Below are 21,691 nucleotides of genomic sequence, written 5' to 3'. Positions count from 1 at the left end.
GAACAACCTGGAGAACATTCATCCCAGGATTCACTGCCATCTGTTAGTTCTGCCAGTGTTGTGCCATCTCCTTCTGTGCAGGGTGAAGTCACACAAGCCTGAGGGGGAATGGGTGGTGGTAGAGAAACCAGCAAAGAAAGTAAAAGGTGCCAGAGAAGTAGGGGGGGTCATTGCCTCTAACAGGTATGATGTGTTGGCGGGATCCAACACCGATCCCTCTGAGTTAGAGCTAGAACTAAAAGGAATAGAAAGAGAATGTGAGTCCGGGTCAGACGATGATCCACCTACCATGACAAGATCCTTTCCAGGGCCAGAAATGGAGGAATCAGTCATGGAAACCGACAGTGGGGATTCAGATTGTGATTTGCAATGTTTAGAGTCATTGTTCTGCTCCTCTGCACTATGATGGCGGAGTTCTCTTTTAGAGTTTCCAGTAATGTGAACAGGGCCAATGAATTTGTTTGTTCCCAGAAGGTGAAATGTTTCATTATTTCTCAGCTAAGATAGATAAAATCATCAGAGATAAATTGTGGAATGATTTGTAATTCAGACTTTAATGTTTCTTTACTACAGCCAAGAATGATGGGACTTTGGTTTGAATTCTGGAAATGTAAATATTCTGATATGTAATGTTGTATTATTTTCTGTTTGTTTCTACAATAAAAATATCCATACACATAAAATGAGAACAGATATCGAGAAATGCATTCAGCATACAGGACAAGAGAAGTGGTACTGTGTAGGGTCGCTAAACAAAGAATAGACGAATGTAACTGTAAATGTAATATCATTCTAGAGTGTGGCTGCAAACAAATCGATTGGTAATAACAGCTCTGGGTGCCCTCATGGAGCATCACAGCCCCATAACCCTTGCATGGTCTGTTATGGCTATAATTACACCATTGCCTGGAGTCTTAGGCTACGTACACACATGCAATAATTATCATTAGAAAACGAACGATTAACGACCGATCAACGATTATGCATGATTATTTTGAACGATCGTATTGTGCACAATTCTGTACATGCTTTAACAATACGATCATTCAAATATAATCCACCAATAATGTACACACACACTAGATACGATAGTTTAAATGATGCAGGAAGTGACGTGTACAGATGAAAGTGTATCACAGAACAATCCACGATCACTAAACAGCCGTACACACAATAGATAGCGAATAATCGCTGTCCAATCAGATCCGCCGGGACGGTTGTTCGTTTCCAGCAACATTCCTTGTTGATCAACGATGTTGGCCAGTACTTGTGCAATTTTTTTGGTAACGATTATCAGACAATCAGTTGTTAATTGTTACTTTACAACGACAATTATTGCACGTGTGTACGTAGCCTTAGTTTCATTGTCATCTATGGTAGGATTGCCTATCTCTAGTCCTTGAGGACTACACACAGGATTGTTAAGCAGGATGAACCCCTGGCAGGTTTTTCTTGATGTCTTTGTCCCTGTTAGAGAGATTTACCATCATAATTACCAATATCACAAGTGAGGCTAAAGCAAAACTTCTTTGTCACTAGAACAGAACTAGAGTTTAAAGAGATCCATTCTCTTCCTCCTACCTTTGTAAGACAGGAGGTAATGTGAAATCTCTCCGACAAAGACTACACAAAAAAAACTGGGTCCCAGGTTTGAATCTCAGCCAGGACACTATCTGCAAGGAATTTGCAGGTTCTCCCTGTGTTTGTGTGGGTTTTTTCCCACAGTTTGGTTAATTGGCTTTCCCCCCAAATTGACCATAGACTGTATTACAAACATATGACTATGGCAGGGATATTGGATTGTATTGAATTGTATTAGATTGATCTATAGACTTTATACAGCGCTTTATACATAAGTCTCTTACACAAAGCATCCTAAGTTGTTGAAACACATTCAGCAAAGCATCAGTTCCTGTACAAGGAAAAAGATGACGGCAGAAAAAAATCCGGAGAAAGCACAATCAAAAAGTCCAACTCCCACGAATGCAGCTGCAGTACCTCCGGCAGCCTGTAAGGGGAAGAGCTGAGAGGTGTATTGCTACAGACCGTTCTGCTAGCTGAGTGACATGAGAGCATTTTAGGACGGGGCCCGTGCGGATGGGGGCGTGGCTGGGAGATGCCCTATAAGTATTCAAAAAGTTGTCAGTTCTTATCAATGAACAGCTGAGACTCGCAGGTGGCTGTGCAGGCAGAAGTTGACCTGACAGCGCTTGTCATAGTGTGACTGAGGATCCCGGTCCTGTGCTTCTAAATATAACTCCACTGTATGCCCTGTCCTACCCCCGAGCAGTATTGCTAACTGACTCTGGACCTCTGTTCTCTGACATGTACTCAGGACTCTTTCTCCTCTGTGCCCTGCTGGCTGCTGCCTGTCATGGGAAGCTGGTAAGTGGACTGCACATTGGCCAGGAACTTCATAGCAAAGTGACTTTGGTAGGGGTTATATTCTGCACACCCAGCTTGCAGCTCTTGTTGGAGAATTAATTTACCCTTGCGAGCCAGTGCAAAGTTGAAGCCTAGGTACTAACAATGGCTTGCAATGGCTGTCATTATCTGCACCTGCCATGCCCAAGCTAGAACACCCTGGGTACAAAATGTAGGCAGTACTACTAGGCTGCTTTTTGAGGCTGTCCTTGTCTGCAGAGCTCACAATCAAAGGTGTGCATATCTATGGCATCTCATTCACCTGCTAAGTATAGGGAACTCTGCACTGCCTTATAAGAGAGCAGCAGTCATGTGTGTAAATAGTTTGGAACATACACAGGACTGCAATGAATGTTTGCATGTGCATTTACCTTTGATCTGATTGGCCTCTGGTTGTTGTAGGTGACAGCACTTTGCACATTTGGGACTCTTTTGTCTTTGGGAGATATGGGATACTTTTGACTTGGAAGATTCCCAATATAAAATGTTAGAACTGATCATAAAATTGTGTAGTAGCCCAAATTAAACAGTTAGTTTTTGATCATCTGATTACTGTGAGAAGCTGGACATTGCATGCTAGTGTTTTCATCTGCTGTGTATAATTGACCTGAACCTAGTTCTCTGCTGTAAATTTTAACAGCCAATCAAAAGCCAGCATTTGTTGGTTTAGGGATTGCTATTCCTTGTCTTTTTGAACTGGTATGCCCATATGCATTGAGTCCAAAAATGTATACTATGATCAAGCAGATTCAGCATTCCTGAAAAAGCAGAATAAAACTGTGTGTGGCTTTCCCCAACATTCACTCAGAGCAATGTTGGGCAAATGAGGGCTTTGAATAAAATGGTCTGTTTTTGCCATTGTCTATTGACATGTTAGGTGATGATTACCACAACTTTTTTAAAATAGTGGATCCCCCCCACCCACCCAGCACTGTACTGCCACCCACCCAGCGCTGTACTGCCACCCACCCAGCGCTGTACTGCCACCCACCCAGCGCTGTACTGCCACCCACCCAGTGCTGTACTGCCACCCACATGTCTGGCCGCAGATGAAACAAACGGTTCCTTCTAGAACACCATTTGAAACTTCCTTTACTGCTCCATTTTTATCAATGACTGTGTTGTGATGAGATCAAAGTCTGCTTGTTGGCTGCCCCAACCCCCCCGATTGGCTCAGAGATGGCTGTGGACTGGTGAGAAGGAGGGATGTCATACAAATTGTTCCACCCGACCCCCAAACTGGCACAGTTGTGGCATTCTGTTTTGTCTGGCTGATTTTTTGTAAATGATGCAGATTAGGGGTTTCTGGCACTTTTAGTTCTGCTGTGGTCGCCTAATTTGGTTTTGAAAGAACTCCCATGAGGGCAAACCAGTATCTCCTGACATAAGAAATCTTAATTGTATAAATTTTTTAGTACCAGAATCTGGTGTCCTTTTTGGACACCACGTACGTTTATCTATGAAAGCTAGAGGAGGTGTACCAACCTAAAGCAGCCAATCACAATTCATCTTGGTGCTAACTTGCTGACTTTGGCTATTCTGCTTTTTACTGCTTGATTCCAGTGCTTAATTGACAGAGCAGAATATGCTCCTTGATGAAAAATTTGGCATAGGACTATTAGAGGTTGGTAGAGAAGTCTGGTTTCACATTTGCAAAGCTGTAGCTGGAATTGCTCCTCAACACTCTTAAGGTAATTCAAACAAAGAAATAGGGGCAGCCATTGAGAACCTACTGATTCCACTGATGGAAGTGTGAATGGAGTATAAAGAGCGGGTCCCTCAGAGATTCTTATCTGTATAGCGACATCATTAACAGAACAGATCAGGGGAAGAATTCCTCAATTGTAGCCTTCAGGTTTGTCTTGTGAAGCCATTGCTTTACACCAGGGGTGCACACAATTTTTTGGCTTGCAAGCTACTTTTAAAATGACTAAGTCAAAAAGGTCTACCAACATTAAAAACTTGGACCTAAACTCTACCGCTCACAGTTATTTTTTTGAAAGGCAGGGCTCTGTGATCTACTCGCGTTTCCTTTGCGTTCTACCGGTAGATCGCAATCCACCTGTTGGACACCCCTGCTTTACACAGTGTTGAATATATAGTTGTTGCACTGTGCTTGAAACACTTTGGTGTAGCATTGGGGCTACATATAAAATTGTTCCCAAATGCAGCCAGGTTATCTGATGAAAGTGATCACCATGCCGATACTTTGCAGAATTCCAGGAGAAAGGTGATTTAGGATCCTGTCATGTGGCCAAAATTCAGGCTGCACCTTTAAGTGTTGCTGGAAGTTTGTAAACAGTGTGTGCTGCTCTCATACTTCTAGGCTCTGGCTGTTTATATTCGGCATCTCTCTCGCATGCCAAGATCACATTTCAGGCTTGGGTTTTGCTTCCGTCCAGATTTTGTATCTCTCAGTTCAAAGGGAGCCACATATTTTACACTGACTTCATATTCAGTCTTAGGATGACTGTAACAGATGGCTGGTGATTGTGACTTGAAGATCAGAAATGTTATTGCTTAGTGGATCTTTGCCCATTGTGTGCTCATGTTGATGCAAACTGGCACACTTTTGCTCTTCGATGGTATCACTGGGTGTCTATTTTTGCTGTGATAATGTGATATGGCAGAACTTCTAATTGTTAGCGTCACCAATCAAAATGCCCACTAAAGCACATATGTAGGGATAGTTTTGCATATAGTGTTCCCTAGTTTTTCATATTTCCCTACTCCTGCTGTGTTGCATAACATAACTTGGGTTATCACACTTCTTCACTCTTAGCTTAGTCTTTGATTTATTGGCAAACATCCCTGGATTGGTGATGCCTAGTCCAAGGTTTCTGGCTCCTTCCCATTTTAAGGACTTCCCTTCCCACCCAGGCACTACCTTTGCAAGCCCCTCTTCAGCAGTAGGTTACTTTTCAAGTAATTATTAGTGAGACTTAAAAATATGACAGCTTAGGAAAGAAAACGTAGGTATATTGACAGGAGTTTTACACATTCTCTTGCAGTTTTTCTTTAATTCATTACATTTTATACCTTTTCAGGGGTTCTTTGGGAGTAACCAGGTGACCCTATGTACTCCACCGCGGCATTGCTTGGCTCTTGTCCAGGAGCCTTCTAGTCAGAGTACTGGGTGTCTCTTGGCCTTCTCTGTGGGAGTTCAGAGCCACAACTGCTTCTGCCGATAACACTTTTATCAGATTTTACTAATTCTCACAAACTTCTGGTCCTCCTTAATATTCCAAAAGATATAATCTGTTTTCTACCAGGAATGTTTTTTCCATTTAAACGAGAGCCCCAAGGAACATTTTTCACACTTCTGTCTAAAGCTGGGGTTTAAACCAGCCATCCCCTTCTTTTATCAACATGACCTTTTTTTTTTTTTTTTTATGACCTTTTTTTAAATAAAACACCTTTATCTATATATTATGTACCCTATTTTTGATCCAGGGATGCCATTGCTAGCTTTTTCTGCTTTTTGCCGAGCCTCCATAACTGAAAGTGGAAAAATCTAATTTGTAGTTTTGAGTAGTAATTGAAGATTTGTATATGATGTGTTTTGTTAAAGACTCAATCACAGGCCTGTAGCTTATTTGCAGGGCTCCCCAGAAGCCTGTAAGAGCAATTTCCAACCAGAATATAGGTAATAGTTCTGCAGTTCCACCTCACACTTCTCATTTGACCAGTAAATGTAATGAAGAGCCTTACTGACCAATAAAAGGACTGTTAGAGAAGGCCTGAGAAAAACCATTCATGGTGAGCCAATATATAATTCAGAGAGGATGTACCATCTTTGAAGTCAACTAGGGTTCGTTTCAAACTGCTGCAGAATATTTGCCGTTGCAGCAATTCATTTCCCTTACACCCTTACACTTCCTATTCAACTGATCAAATAAAATTTTGCTCAAGTGAGCACCTCCTGAATTTTCTAATGATTCTTTATAGATAATTACAAAAAGTTGACGTATAAAGAACATGTGGAGGCTGCCATTGGCCAAGTTATGTTGCTCCAATTAAACGATGATGCATGTTTCTTCAGCCCAGCACACATCTGCCTCGGACCCTTTTGTTAAATGACAGGACCATCAAGCATGTCAAGTATGCATTATTGTGACAGGTTTCTCTTTAAAATGTTACTAAAGTGCAGGACCTGTAGCGGGACACTAAATACTGCTTTGAAATGCCAGCTTGGAATTGCAAAACCAGTTTCATGGAATACTTTATTCATATTTATTCATGGAATACTTTATTTATTCAGACATACTTTATTGTTTTAGAATCTTGCCTGTTGGCCATCGGAAATGATTTAAAACCATTACCACAGAAGTTTCTGCAGCATACACTAGGATAAGGAAAACCTATGCACATTACCTGACTTTAGAAAAATTAACTGGAAACTTTAATCCTGGCAGCCTTAAACATTCCACTAAAAAGATTCCATACCTGCATGTTTATATATAACTCTGGCATTTTCTGAAAACCACAAGGCATTCTATTTTTAAATGAATAGAACCATGTAGTGTAAGAAAATATATTTTCCTCCGGTTCCTGGGTTGTAACTTTTTTTTTTCCAGGCAGGAACTGGTTATCACAACATGCGTAGTGAAATGGGACTCTGTTCCTTTTGAGTTCAGTCTGTGCCCTGTCCAATTTGTGCAAGCGCTGTCAGCTTGGAGGTGGAAGATGCCATAAGTCATCAGGTCACATGGTCATTGTTTATGCCAGTTCTTGGCACGTCCAGGAATTATCTGTAATTCGGGGATTATTGTGTAAAGCCTTTACAGTTTACACTTTAGACTGACTAGTGACATCTACAAGCAGCTAGTGGCAGGAATGCATTGGAAGATGTGTTGCCCATTGGCTTTAGTATGTGTGTTGCCTCCTTGGCTGCTTAAAGAAACCAATATTAAAGAACAATTTACCTGTTTTTATAGACATTGAAAAGGTGTTCAACTGGCAAAATTGCACATATGTGGAATTTGATATATGGGATTACCACATCACAGAAACCAGTCATGACATTTGAGTGTCCATTGTTGGCCCAATATGAGTCAACCGGTATTGGATCTTTTTGTTTTTTTGTTGTTTTTTTGTTTTTTTTTTAATATTCCTAACTCTAAAAAAAGATTTGTCTGCTGAAGTAGCTTTGTACTTTTAAGGTAGAGAGTCTATAGATGGCAAAGTCTTTGTATTTACTTTGCATTGGGGCTTGTAATGTGGACCTTGGCAGAGAGGATCCTGAAGATCCTTATTGTTTCTAGGGGAGGTAAGGAGTTTTAAAGTAGACATGGCATCAGGCATATTAATGAATAGTATGTCTGTGACACTTATGCCTTCATCTGCTTTTCTTTCCAGTGGACAGAGCCAACCTTGTTCAAGCACTTTGCAGAGTCAGCATCAAATTCTGGACTGACACAAATCTTTCCCTGCTGCTGTTCTATAACTTGTTGTACAGCATGTGTGATTACTGAAAAGAAGAGTTGATGGGCTGCTTTCTCCTGGAGCAGATGACATCTTTGCCTGGGAATAGTCTGCCTAAAGCTGAACTCCAGCCTTACCCTAAGGCTTGCACACCAGCTCCAGTCCTGTATTAAAATTGCTTAATTTCACTGCATACTGTTAGTTTCCTTGGCAGATCAACATGCATATTTCTTTCCTCCCTAGCCTTGCTGTTCATTACTTACTCTTTTCATTGGATTTAGTTCATTTCAGACATGAAGGCTCAGTATCACATGTGGTTCACATGTGGTTTACAAAGACTCCTTGAAGTCCTCTGAAGAGATGGTAGAGCAAGAAAACATTGAGCCAGTCTCCAGCACCAAGATTAGTCTGCACATGGCTGCAGTGTGTTTGAAAAACTATGTATTGCACTTGGAAAGTGCTGGCCATAAGGCCATTACCCCACCATGCAAGATTTGTTTGCATTATAAAAAGCAACTTTAAAATAAAGTGATGTTGCTGTACCTTTTAACTATGAAATTTGACATGTCAACCATTAGGATCCTGACTCTTGGGTTTTCTAGAGTGAAACACATGGCTGAAGCTAGTTTTAAAATTTCCAATAACAAATAACCAGGCATGCCTATTTTCTAATCTACTGCCCTGGAAATGTCCGTAGACCAGCCTACATTTTGGAGCCATTTTCAAATGGTTTATCTTAAAATATCTACTTGAATTCATGTGGGTTGACTTTTTCTGGCCTAGTGATATCAAACATCTTTTCTTGGTAGGAACAGTTACATCTAATCATGACCCTATCTCATGCTTAAACATGTCTATAAACCCCTTAAGCCTCTGATATGGCTTTCAGATGAAGTTTGGAATATTTAGGGCTACCATAAGGGTCACTCATTTTTCTGCATGCTTGTCACTGCCCTTTGTTTTTGAATACATCTGCCTGCCTGTGGTCATTTATATTCAGTACATAATTTTATGATTTCCAAGTGAGAATTTGATCACATTTTATTCACATAACAATGCTTTAATTACTTTAGTTTGTATGCCCAATATGTTTAACAATCCTCATGAGGACCATGGCTAATCTTTCATTGGTAATTATTCCCTTTGCAATACAGTTCTTGGGAAAATGACTCTCATCTTGAAAATCAGTTGTGAGCAGCTCTATTTTGGTACAATTGTCCAGCTTCAGAGGGAAAATAAAAGGAAAAAAGAACATAGACATTGTTCATAAAATTGTAGCAAACCCTGCCACTTCACTCTGAATACTTGCTAAGTTTTCTGTTTCTCTTTCTAGGGAGCAGAGGCAGGTATTAATTGGAGTGCACGTAGATTGTATACTTGGCATGGGTTGTTTTTTTTTTATAATAAATTAGCAGTTTTGTGTTAAACCTCTCTTTGTAATTACGGTGGGGCTGAATTTTTTGAATTTAATTTGCTTGTGTATTTCCAGGTGGAATCTTGCCCAGCAAATTGTGTGTGCCCCAAAGAAACACCATCCTGTGCCCCTGGCATAAGCCTTGTGACAGACTCCTGTGGTTGCTGTAAGGTTTGTGCCCGCCAGTACAATCAGGACTGTGATTTGAGGCACCCATGTGACCACATCAAAGGGCTACACTGTGACTTTGGAGCTGACCTCTCTCCAACTGCAGGCATCTGCCGAGGTAAATACTATGGAGTATTTATCATTTCAAAACAAATGTCACATTGGTTGCAAAATATCTGGGAATGTGGTATTACACTCCTAGCTATGGGGTAAAAATAACAAAAGTGACTGGACATAATTATAAATCCATTACATTCATGTATTTGCCTGGTAATTACATTTATTTAATTGTAAATTATTTGTATTCTAATTTGGCACTTGATATCTGACCACATACCATACAAATCCTGTCTTGTAGATGTTTGTTGTTTAACAATTGGCAGGAACACTCTATGTACAGACAAATGGAGAGAAATAATTAAGCTTAGTTGATTCGGCATGGTCAGAGATCCAGATCAGGGTGTATTTACATTCGAAGTTATTAGTGATAGATGAGCTGGCTATATCCGCTGGGCACAGGCTTGCATTTGGCACCTCCTCTAAAAGTGGCAGTTGGAGTTCTTTGGAGTAGATATAATTCAAGTCAACACTGCACCTGGAGAGATGTTTTATCAGCCATCTAAGTGTCTGGAAATTATTCATCCTGGAGGAGTAAACATGCTGTACCTAACTTCCCAAGACTTTATGACTTTATGGATTGTTTGCACTATCATGTAATTTTATCTCTCCTTCCTCAAGCAGGAAGCAAGGTTATTGATCTGACAAAATGTTTGTTGGTGTATTATATTTATCAGGTGTTCTTCTCAGAGTACAATTCACAGCTTTTGTAACCTTAAAGAAACACTTCGTGTTTGATGTAAAACGCTTTCCTGTATTTATACTGGTGCCACACAATCTAAATTGCGTACCTCTCACCCAAATTATTCCTGTGGGTGTCTGTGTCACCAGGAATGAATACGTCAAGTAGTGAATGTACAGTGGACTCATGGCTGTGACAGTTTTTAAGATAAAGTGTGGATTTAAAGAAAGTATTTTCTAGTGGTAGCTACACTGAAGGTGGGAAATTGAAATGGAAACTTCAAAATAAAGTAAGTGGGGGGAGAAAAAGAGCTTTTTATGGCAAGTTAATACTGATAAAACAAACTATTTTATTTTAGGTACCTTGTTCATAGTAACATTACATTTCAGTATCATACCCTAATGCAAAGAACAAAAGTAAAAACAATAATAACAAAATCTTTATGGGCTCATTACCAAAAATCATGAGACCCAGTTTACATATGAATTGGTTTAAGTTTCAGTATAGTGACAGTTTAATTCTTGACACGTTTTGATTATTAGATTCTTCAGGGGATACAGAGACTCACACTAGCTGTATTATAATAAACATAGTAACATGATATTGCTAATTTATATAAGAAATATACATAACAGGTATACATTTAGGAAAAAAATTGTACTGTAACAAAAACAATAAATAACATCAAATTATTGATTTGTTGAATTATTGTAATGTTTTGTTTTGTATATTTGTATTGTACATTGTCATGAATACGTCAAGTAGTGAATGTACCATGGACTCATGGCCGTGACTGTTTTTAAGATAAAGATGTCTAGTGTGGATTTAAAGAAAGTATTTTCCAGTTGTAGCTACACTGAAGGTGGGCTCTAACAAAACAAAGTGTCTAAAAGTAAAGTTGACCTTTTTAAATTGAAATGTAAACTTCAAATCAAACATCCAATACAGGGTGCAATTGTAGAAAACGGGCGAAAAGGAGAAATTGTGAAAGGCTGACAAGGAAAGGCTTGAGCCAGCACATTGATTCAGTTGCACTTTAAAATTGTCCTCAGCTTTGCTGGTTGCTTCTCCTGAAAACAGTTAAGGCTAGCTACCTAAAACATGAAATATTTGTAAAGCTCTACTTAATAAAAAGTGTTTCATTTGTGGCTGTCACAATGGCATTTGGTAATCATGTCTATGCTTGGCCTCTGTTTTCAATTAAGTACAACTGTGTTCTCCTTCTTTTCAGCCAAATCTGAAGGTCGACCATGTGAATTTTTTGGCCATATTCACCAAAATGGGGAGAACTTCCAGCCCAACTGCAAGCATCAATGCACATGCATAGATGGAGTGGTTGGTTGTATGCCCCTGTGCCCTCAAGAAATGGCACTGCCTAACGTGGACTGCATCAATCACAGGCTAGTAAAGGTCCCTGGCCAGTGCTGTGAGGAATGGATGTGTGACAGTAACCATATCTCTGAAGACTCTGGAGACACCACTAATGGAGACCTAGAAGACTCCTTGAAGTCCTCTGAAGAGATGGTAGAGCAAGAAGACATTGAGCCAGTCTCCAGCAATGAGCTCATAACTTTGGTCCGCAATGGATTTAAGATGGATCCAGGTAAACATAATCTAGAGGGGTTAATGGTTAATTAATCAGCAACAAAATTGAAAAACACTGCTGCATTTTTCTTCCTAATGTTCAAGGTTTCTCTAATTGCCTTTCCCTCTGTTGCAGGTCTTGGCCCCCATCCTCAACCTGATCATTCTAGTTGTGCTATTCAGACCACTGAATGGTCATTGTGCTCCAAGTCCTGTGGAATGGGCATGTCTACTAGGATAACCAATGATAACCCCCAGTGTAAACTAATGAAAGAAACACGTCTGTGCCAAATTCGGACCTGTAAGGACCCCTTACCAACAAAACCCAAGGTACAGAATATGTTCTAATTAAAGCATTTTAAATCCTGTTTAAAATGTAGTTATCACCCATGTTATCTGTGACCTATAAACCAGAATTTTATGTTAAGATATGTTTAACATAATCCATAGCAACCAAGTGATACACAAGGGATTCTAAATGCACTTTGAGCAGCAACAGTTTCTTTCAATGCACGGTTTACTGCCCTCCAGGGAGAGTCTGCATGTTAGGGTTTCTCCCTTAGTTTGTGTACACGTGTATTATCCCACCAGGGATTTGAACCCAAAGTGAAAGTGTAGCCCAATGGGTGCTAACTTGGAATGATGGCTATACTTTGAACTTAAGTGTTTCCTCTAGTCATCAAGTTTCAGGACCACTGGATTAGAATGGTGTTTCAATGTTTTCTTTGTCTGTCAACAAAATGATTTGCCAATAATGTATGATTTTGCATCTTTTTTCTTTACACAGAATGGCAAGAAATGTACTAGAATAAAAAAGGCAAAGCAAGCTGTGCACTTTACCTATGCTGGCTGCCCCAGTGTACGACGGTACAAGCCACAGTACTGTGGGTCTTGCTCAGATGGCCGATGCTGCACCCCCTCAAAGACCCGAAGGATGCGTGTCCGCTTTCGCTGCGATGAAGGAGACACCTTTCAGAAAAGCATGATGTGGGTGGAAAAGTGTCGGTGTCACCAAAACTGCCCCTATCACAGTGAGCTGTCATACCCTCACTATCAATTACACAATGACATTCACAAGTTCAAAGACTGAGTAGTGACATGATGTATCCTCTGGACTTATGGGGTAGTGGCCATGAACCATGGCTCCCCAATGTTCGGACCATTTCCAAGTTACAGGGCATAATCACCAAGAATTTGGTGAAGCGGTAATGGTGCATCTATACTCGTATGTGGTTGAGAGACCTGAGATTTTCCACTCACCTATAAGCTCACCAGTGTGGAAGTGTGGAACACATTCCCCTTGGCTTAGCCATGGTAGAAATGCTGACTTATTCCAACTTAGGTAATTAAAATACAGCCATTTAGCTGTTAAAATGCTGTGTATCTAGATATTTTCAATCTAGGGTTAAAGCACATAATTCACAATTACAGAAACATTCATATACAGGTATCTTTGCTGTAAGGTTATAAGGATGGTATTACTAAAGAATTAGCTGGAGATGTCCCACCAAGTTGGGGCTTTGACCAGTTCCTGTTTCCTGGAGTTGTGGTGAATAATGGAGAATATGAAGATAGCACTTGTAAGATAATTGTCATTAATTTCTTTTTAAGGAAGAGTGGCCCATTATAGTTTTGGATCTGCTAAAAATTCCCAATGACTAAGGTTCTAACAGAGTACCTGAAACAGTAATTTTAGTATTAACAGAATAGTGAAGTCAATACAGTTGATGGTAGACTTCATGATCTTCTGAGGCCAGGACTAGTGGTGAAAATGAGTCAACCACCTTAAAAGCAAAGCATGACCACCATGCCTTTTTCAGTGTGACCTTATAAAATGGACCAGAAGCTCTTTGCCTTACAAAATAAAACTCCTTAACTGATTCTAAAATATTTTCTAAGTTGCTGTATAAAATTCCACTATAAAAAAGGCACCTTGAAAAAACTATGAAAAAGAAAGTTGACTTCAGCTGACATAATGTCTAGTTGGATAAAATTCTCAATTATTGTAATGTAATATAATATTGAAGTACTTCAACAAGAATAGAATAATCAAGAGTTAAACATTTATTTTGCTGTAAGATAAAAGTTGTCACAGTTCCCATTGTATGTTAGACAACCTTGTCTTGGGCATTCCTGACAATATGTCACCAAGTTGGCACTCAAAACTGGGCTGTGATTGATAAAGGCAGTCACATCCATTTTATATATCCATTTTTTATAATACATCCATTTTTTATAATATGTCAAAGCTGTTCGGTTTTTAGTATTAAACAAGAGATTGTGTCAGAAGGCAAATTAGTAACTAACATTATTAAATACAGAATAATTAATTCTTAAGTGCAGAACCACCTAAAATTCACTTTCCTAAAGGTAGATCAGTACAGGATGAATACCGTGGGTAATGTGCTTAGGGATTGAAGGAAGGAAAGTAATAAAGACACAACCAAATGTGTTTCTTGACACATTTTTCAAAATATGTTTATTTTATTAATATTTAATTGATGGCGTTCTGAAGAAAGAGCTTTCTCTTCTTACTGAAGCCTACTGCATGCTATTTTAAAAAGACAGTACAACTCTTTTTGGAAGCTTGAACATTTTCTGAAGTTGTGCCACTCAAAAGGCAGTCTGTCCATTTAAGCAAAATGAGTTAGTCATACCAAAGGGGGACAAGCTGGTTATTGTCCATAGTTTTTTCTCTCCAGTTTATTATGGCACATTGCAACAAGTGAGGGGACATGAGGGCCACTAGGGTGTGGTACTTCAATTAAAATGTATTTTAAGAGTCACAATGACTGTAGTCAGAGCACTTTTATGAGGGGTTGTCTGTTTTTTGGGATGAATATCTTTAGTATTCTGGAATATTTACATTTGATGTTGGGGGTAAGGATGCGTGCCCTTGACCTATCAGCATTTACTGTTTAATGGATACCCGCACAGACCTTTCAAGGTGATTCTTTCCATTACGTACAAATTTGTAGAGTTTACCATTTCTCCCTATCTTTCTGAAAAACACTGTCTTGACAAAGTTGAAAACTTTTTCTGATTCTCCCCTACCCTCACAAACTATTTATTGGTTTGGATATCTTGTTTGGAACCCCACTTGATGGGTGTTTTTGGCAGGATTGATACTTGTTAAATAGCTACTTAGATGTCCAGCAGAGGCCTCTCTTTGGGTTTACATTTAGTCAGTACCACATCATCTGAAAGCTACAGGCACCTTTGCTGTGGTTGGGTATGCCCTTGGATACTCCTGTCTTGTGGTAAAACCTCCAACATAAATGCTTGGTTAACTGGCTTATCACAGAGAGGAATGATAGTACTTAGAACAGATACACTAACCTGCCGCTTGTTTCACCCAAGAAGTGAAAAAATGGGACTAAACCAGTCACTTCTAAGCAAATGTCATCTCTGCCATGTCAATTTAATCAAATGTTGAAACTTAAGAAACCTTTTTTGTATAAACTGGGTCATGGTGGTGGGTCTCCATTAAAATAATAAAATGAAACAGGATTGTGGGTAAGATCTGTACTGCTAATTTATGTTTTTTAACGAGATTAATCTTTGTGTTATGTAACTAGGCATTTTTTTTTGTTTTCTGTATTTAATGTGTAAATAGTTTGTAATGAGTGTTTTGCATTTACATTGGGTCTTAAAGCATAACTTAAAAAGCATTAAATTAAAGGAAAGATGTGCCTTTGGCCTATAGCAACAAATCATTTTCACAGTGCACTATGGGGGAAAGGGAAAAGTTGCTTGCATAGAGCCAGAAGGTTCTTGTTTTCATTTACTAGGATAAATAGGCTGATTGCGTTATATGTAGAGAGATTTTGTGTGTCTGTATTCAAAGGTGTGTTGGGCACATCTATCCTATTTGAAGATTTTGCTGCCAGAGGCTTGTTAGCTGGGCACTTAGCATGGTATAGGCTTCACCCCTGGTCATGTGTGTAATATTATTACAGAAACATTGCAAATGTTTTATATGCAGAGATAAGATCTGAAACAGACCACCGAATTAAAAGATGGTTTCATGTTTTCTAGAATTAACCATTTAATTCATCTACATTCCCTATAGTCATCAAACTTAAAGTCCGCAGCTGGAAAAAGCAGGGAAATCATATAAAGTGGAGGCTTAGTGCCATCAAACCTTAATCCTAAAACCAGACCACCATATAAAAACATGAACAGCACTTCATAGCAGTAATATTTTTAAAGTTCTGAAACTGTACTGGAAATCCTGCTTTACTGAAAGCTTTATTTAGAGGCTGTCCTAACTGTTGACCACGTAATGGTTGTTGATTCCCTCAGCCGTAAATTTAGGTTGAGTTTGGATAAAAAGGCCCAATGCCATAAAGTCTAGGTGGACAGCAAAAACAGTTCAATGATTGGGAATTTTGTTATGTTTGTTATATTTTTCTATGGTATAATATGGAGAATCCGGTACTTTACTGGGCATAAAGTTTGCTCTTCAGGCATTTGCATACATGGGACACACTTTCATGGATGAGATATGGCTGAAACTAGCACCAAAGGTGCAAAAACATAAAATCTCTTTTAAGGCTTTTATTACTGTGATTTTATTACTTTAAATCTGTATGTTCAGGAGTATTACAAGCTTTTATATGTAAAACTAAATAAAAAAAAAAAAGGTTTTTCATTTTGATGTATCTGTGACTCATTTATAAACCCAGTCTTGATGTTTAAGAAGAAGGTGCAGTATTCTTTAAATTCTCATTTGGGGAAAATCTGGTTGACTGCAAAAGTTCTTTACGCAATGACTGTATGCTACAAAAGGATGGCTAAAAACCAATGGAAAAGTTTTACAGGTTTTCAGCCATTCCTGTGTCGTTTAAACATCTGACCATTGTACAGCCAGGATATAAAAAGGAATAGTCACAGCCTGGAGCTCCAGATCACCAAATGGATTATAAAGGGGTCTGGAGGAAAAAGGTGAAGAATAACCAACTCATTGGCATGGACACTAAAAACTGACAGGGCTTATAACTATTTCTTACTCCTATGAGGGATGGGGGTGATAGCTGCACTTTAATGCAAACCAAAGAATATATGTTTATATGCAAGGGATTTATGTGTTTGCAGCTATGACCTAAAGTGGGTGCAATATCTAAGTGAATATTTTTTTATGTAAACAGCGGGTAGGCAAGTCGATACTGATCACAGAGTTGATGGTGGATGAGTACGCCCCCAGAAGTCCTTGCCAGCCGGTCACTTTTTAAATCCCTGTGCCTCACCACCAAACCCCCATTATGTACAAAAAAAACCTGCCCTCCTCCTTTTTTACCTTGACCTGTGCCTTGTTCAACCGCGTCACATACCAGGTCCAATGCCAATATTTTCAGACCACAATATCCAACCATACCAACAGCATGCCTCTGAAAGCAGCATGCAAGCGCAACAACATGCCATTGGCAAAAAATGATCTACGTAGTAGGCTGCTTCCCAGCAAATACCAGCTCTCTTGATGCAACAGTAGGAAAGGGAACACGGCCTCAATGTTCCCCTTTGCCAGAAACGAGCTCCTGCTGTACATGCAATGGCGCAATAAATTTACGTGTATAATACAGAGCTCCATATCAATCCCTGCAATTACTGACATACCCAGTGGGAAAGACAAATGGTAAATCATCCGCCAACTGTTTGGCTTCTTTTTGGAAACCAGCCCCAATAGTGAAGCCACAAATTGGACCAGTGTGGGTTCCGCAAACGGCCTGCCCATCTTCTCTAAGACCACATTCTTTTGCCAAATTACTCAGTTCTGAAAGCAAGTTACTTGCCTCAGGGGGAAACTCCCTCAAACTACACAGTATGCAGTCCCCTTCTATAAAGGTCTCTAACAACAGGACCTACCAAGAAAGGTCAGCATCCTTTTGACTTTCATCGGCATCCTACCTTTTTCTAGCACTCCCATTGTACATTTACCCCCATGGACACAGCAGGGGGACCTGTGCAACCTGTGCCCACAGTCGAAACATTCATGTTTCAAGCGACATGTTCCTCCAAACTTGCAGTTTCCTTTAATGTACATCCAAACATAGCCCCTGCCAGAACTGATCACTGCACCGGTTCCCACATTAAAAAACTGACCCACTGCTTGCGCCAGCATCATAAGTTTCATCCAAAAGCTGATGTTCTTATGATCCCAGCTTACTTTTACACTTTGGCACACTAGAAGAAGACCCTTCCTGTGCTGCAGGGGGACCACCCACAGGCTCCTTCTTAGAGGGGTCGAGGCACCTCCTTCAAGCACAGCATTCACCTGACTCCGCAACCATTCAGAACCACGCTCCTCAGCTTTCCTGTGCAAACGCTGCAACAAGGCCACAACCTCCATGGCTGATTCACATTTCTGGCTTTCTGGCTTTTTTCTCCTTCTCGCTGTCCCGGTAAGAAAGCCTATCTATTTCCTGTTTTCCTAATTTACTCTTTCTACACTCCAGACCCCAATTTTCTAGCACCTATTGCCTTTTCCACCCACCCCTCAAGAACATTCCCCGTAACTTTTTTCTTTTTGCTCCTTCTGTGCACAAAGTTATTGAGGCCCACTGCCAACATTCCACTAGCTTCCATTAGTGTACAAACCTTACTCTACCACTGAAAAAGACTATAAAAAAAAACATGCAGAATGTCTCTGTTAACATGGAGTACCAAAATGTAGATAGAAACAGCAACTCAAGGTGGGAGTAAATTACAAACACCATAAGCCTTGAGTATAAGGAGCAAAACTCCATTTGTAACTTGTAAAATAAAGCAAAAGGTAATTTTCTAGCCATACGTAATCTCTTATGAAATCAGAGCTTGTAATAGAGGCTTCAGAATCCGGTCCATCTGAACTGTGGATGGAGCGATGTCTGAGAAAATTTAACTTGAGTTGCCTGCGATTTTTAGATCATTAGCATTGCAAACCATGCAACTAATATGCATTGCTTTCTTTGATTTATAGAAATGCAGCTTGACAATGATATTACAAGGGTGCCAACTTTCCTAGAGGCCGTCAATGCTCTGTGGACATGACGCATTTCCAGATGCAGGTAATCAGACTCAAGTAACAAGTGTTCCAGATGCAGGTAATCAGTCTCAAGTAGAAATATGATAGTGACAGGTTTTATGTGAGATTAATGTCCTGATTTATCAATGGAATGCACGTATGCTCAACACACATACGTACGTGCCGGTCGACAAGCTCTATTACCGCAAGTCGGGCACAAGTTCTAGTGAACTTGCCTGCCGGTTTCCTGCAAAAATGAGCAAAGTTTTTGAATACGCCAATTAAGGCGAATAATTTTCAGCTGCGCCATTCAGGAGTAGATGTTAAACTCGATAGTGAGGTGATAGCAGTTGATTATCGCACACCTGTTCCCTGTTCTGTGCGCATCTCCAGTCTATTTTACAGGTCAGTTTGAATCTTTAATGCTTGATGTTATTTTGTGTAAGTGCTACTTTGTTATGTTACATTCTACTCAATCACAAACTTCAAATCACAAGCTTCATTTATAGTTACATTTGTTGCACTTGTTGTTTTGATACTTTTTCTTTTAGTTGCAACACTGCAAACTAATTTCTATTAAGCTGGATATATACTAAGTAGCACTTTCAAATATGTCATCACACAATAGTATGACTGTAAAAAAATACGTAAACAAACATTTGTGATCTGATTAAAATTTAATTCTAGTTTGACTTTAGAGAAATCAAATATTTTAGTAAAGGATTATAGGCAAACATGTTTTAATACATGTATCAAGGAACATTTAGTGATTTCACTTGTGTGTGTATGTCAAAATACATTTGAATGTACAGAAATACATATGAATTTTCATTAGTACTATTTAAACTAGACTGGTTTGTGGGTGGGTTAATTAGGTAAGTTTGCTTGGATGGTATGCATTGATGTGAGTTTTTGTAATCCTTAATATTGTTAGTTTCATCTGTTGCTGCAATGTTTTTGTGTCTGGTTTGTAATTACAGTTTCTGTTGTTTAGCAATTCTTCAGCAATGTTTTGTCATTTTTTCCACAAGTATTGAGTACAAATGTCTGCATGGTTTCCACTCCAAAGTGCTACTTGACCCCCCTCGTTGCCTTTGTCCCGACGTCATCGTACGCGCCGACGTACACGCTACGGAGGGAGAAGAAGCCGGCCGGCTTCTTCTTCTCCGCCGGCCGGCTTCTTCTTCCCGGAGAGGGGACCCAACGCTGGAGGACGACGCTGGAGGACGACGCTGGAACACGACGCTGGATCGCAGCGGGACCGGGTAAGTGATCGATAAACCTGAACTTTTCTCACTGTATTTTCATACAGTGAGAAAAGTTCGGGGTTATCGATAATTGTAATTATTTTAACCCCGAACCAAGGTCGGGGTTATCGCTCAGGTGGTTAACCTAATGCTCATAAATGCTGGAGTGTTTGCATTAATTAGGTGTTTCCACAAAACAAATAGTACTAGTATATCAAACTTCCAGGGCCAATTCCACTTTGTGCCAAACATTTTCTTGCTTTTCCATGCCTTCAGGATGTTTCTGCCGGTTTGAAAGGCATTTTAAACCTTGGCCCACTATATATATTGGCTTACTCACCTCTGCTTGGTAGTTGAAGCACATAAAGGTGGATTCATTCTTTCAACCAGATAGCAATATCCTCCATGAATGTTGCTTGTAGCCAAGCCCATGATATCCGAAATCATAGGAACAAATAGGCAATCTTTTCAATGTGAAGCAATATGGTCCAAAAAGCCCTCTGCCTATTTCTCTTTTCTATGTCTATGTACACTCATCTAAATGCATACATACATGTTTTGCTTCATGTGCACTCATGTCTTTACATACATGAGTGCATATGGAGCAAAACATGCAATATACATAAAAAATAAAAACTTACCTGAATGAGGACTGTGCAAAAGTGCAGTGCATTTTTCAACTGATAAAAACACAGTTCAGGTGCACATAGCGGGTCTGCCTTGGCGCACAACTATGAGCTACACACTCCTGAAGTTTGGGGCACAACTATTGCATTCAACAACTTAGTTTTAACAAGACAATTGTGCTGTTTTTAGCCTTTCAAACAATTGATAGAAAGGGACAGCTTAAAAACAATCACAATTGACTTTTTAAACTGTATGTCCTGGGAGACTGGAAAGGAGATCATATAACAACAAACCCCCCAAAAACCCCAAAAAATAAACAACAACTTTTTACAAACAATTTTATTCAAAAGAAACATTTGCTAAAGGGTCACATTAAAATATAAAAAACATAAAAACAAAAAGTACACACACGCACACACATCACATCACTACATTTACACTAAATGACAATGACAAAAAACAATAAAATATTAAAAAGAACAAACAAAACACATGTAAAGCCAAAATAGTTCAAAATTGGCCCAACAAACATTGCTTTCCAATATGCAATTTTGACATATCAAGGGTAAAAAGAAAATATTTATGCAGGACAAACATTTCAAAGTGGTAAAAAATAATAAAGACAGATTTTTGCAATCAAACAATATGGCCACAAACACAATAACATAGCATTAACATTGACTTCAAAATTGCAAAATGGAAATTGAAACATTCAAAGTTAAAAAAAAAGCAGCTATTGTGCCAAAGGATAAGCAAAGTATCAAATGCAGCAACATATATTAATTAGGATAACACACAAAACAGCCCTCCTGCCCCTCCAAGAAAAAAAGACAAAAGGTTAAAGCAAGTTAGATTTGTACACCAGTAAACAGATATTCAATGAAATAAAAAAATAAAATAAAGTTGAGGAGGATTTAATGTTAAGTGTTTTCTATATGTGTGTGTATATATATATATTAAGATACATTAAGAATTATATAATACAATAATTATATATATAA

At 39.2% G+C, this 21,691-nt stretch overlaps 1 protein-coding gene across 1 annotated transcript; it reads left to right on the top strand.

The window, feature by feature from the left end:
* Positions 1–2,169: 2,169 nt before the first annotated feature.
* On the top strand, positions 2,170–16,461 carry LOC140343596 (CCN family member 1-like). The gene is made up of 5 exons (XM_072430315.1): positions 2,170–2,385; positions 9,338–9,548; positions 11,461–11,832; positions 11,950–12,143; positions 12,601–16,461. Exons 1-5 carry the CDS (start codon positions 2,326–2,328, stop codon positions 12,901–12,903), a joined length of 1,140 nt encoding a protein of 379 aa, XP_072286416.1. The 5' UTR covers positions 2,170–2,325; the 3' UTR covers positions 12,904–16,461.
* Positions 16,462–21,691: the final 5,230 nt, after the last annotated feature.

This window comes from Pyxicephalus adspersus, chromosome Z (genome assembly GCF_032062135.1).
Source record: "Pyxicephalus adspersus chromosome Z, UCB_Pads_2.0, whole genome shotgun sequence".
NCBI lineage: Eukaryota > Metazoa > Chordata > Amphibia > Anura > Pyxicephalidae > Pyxicephalus > Pyxicephalus adspersus.
This window is presented reverse-complemented; position numbering and strand designations above follow the sequence as displayed.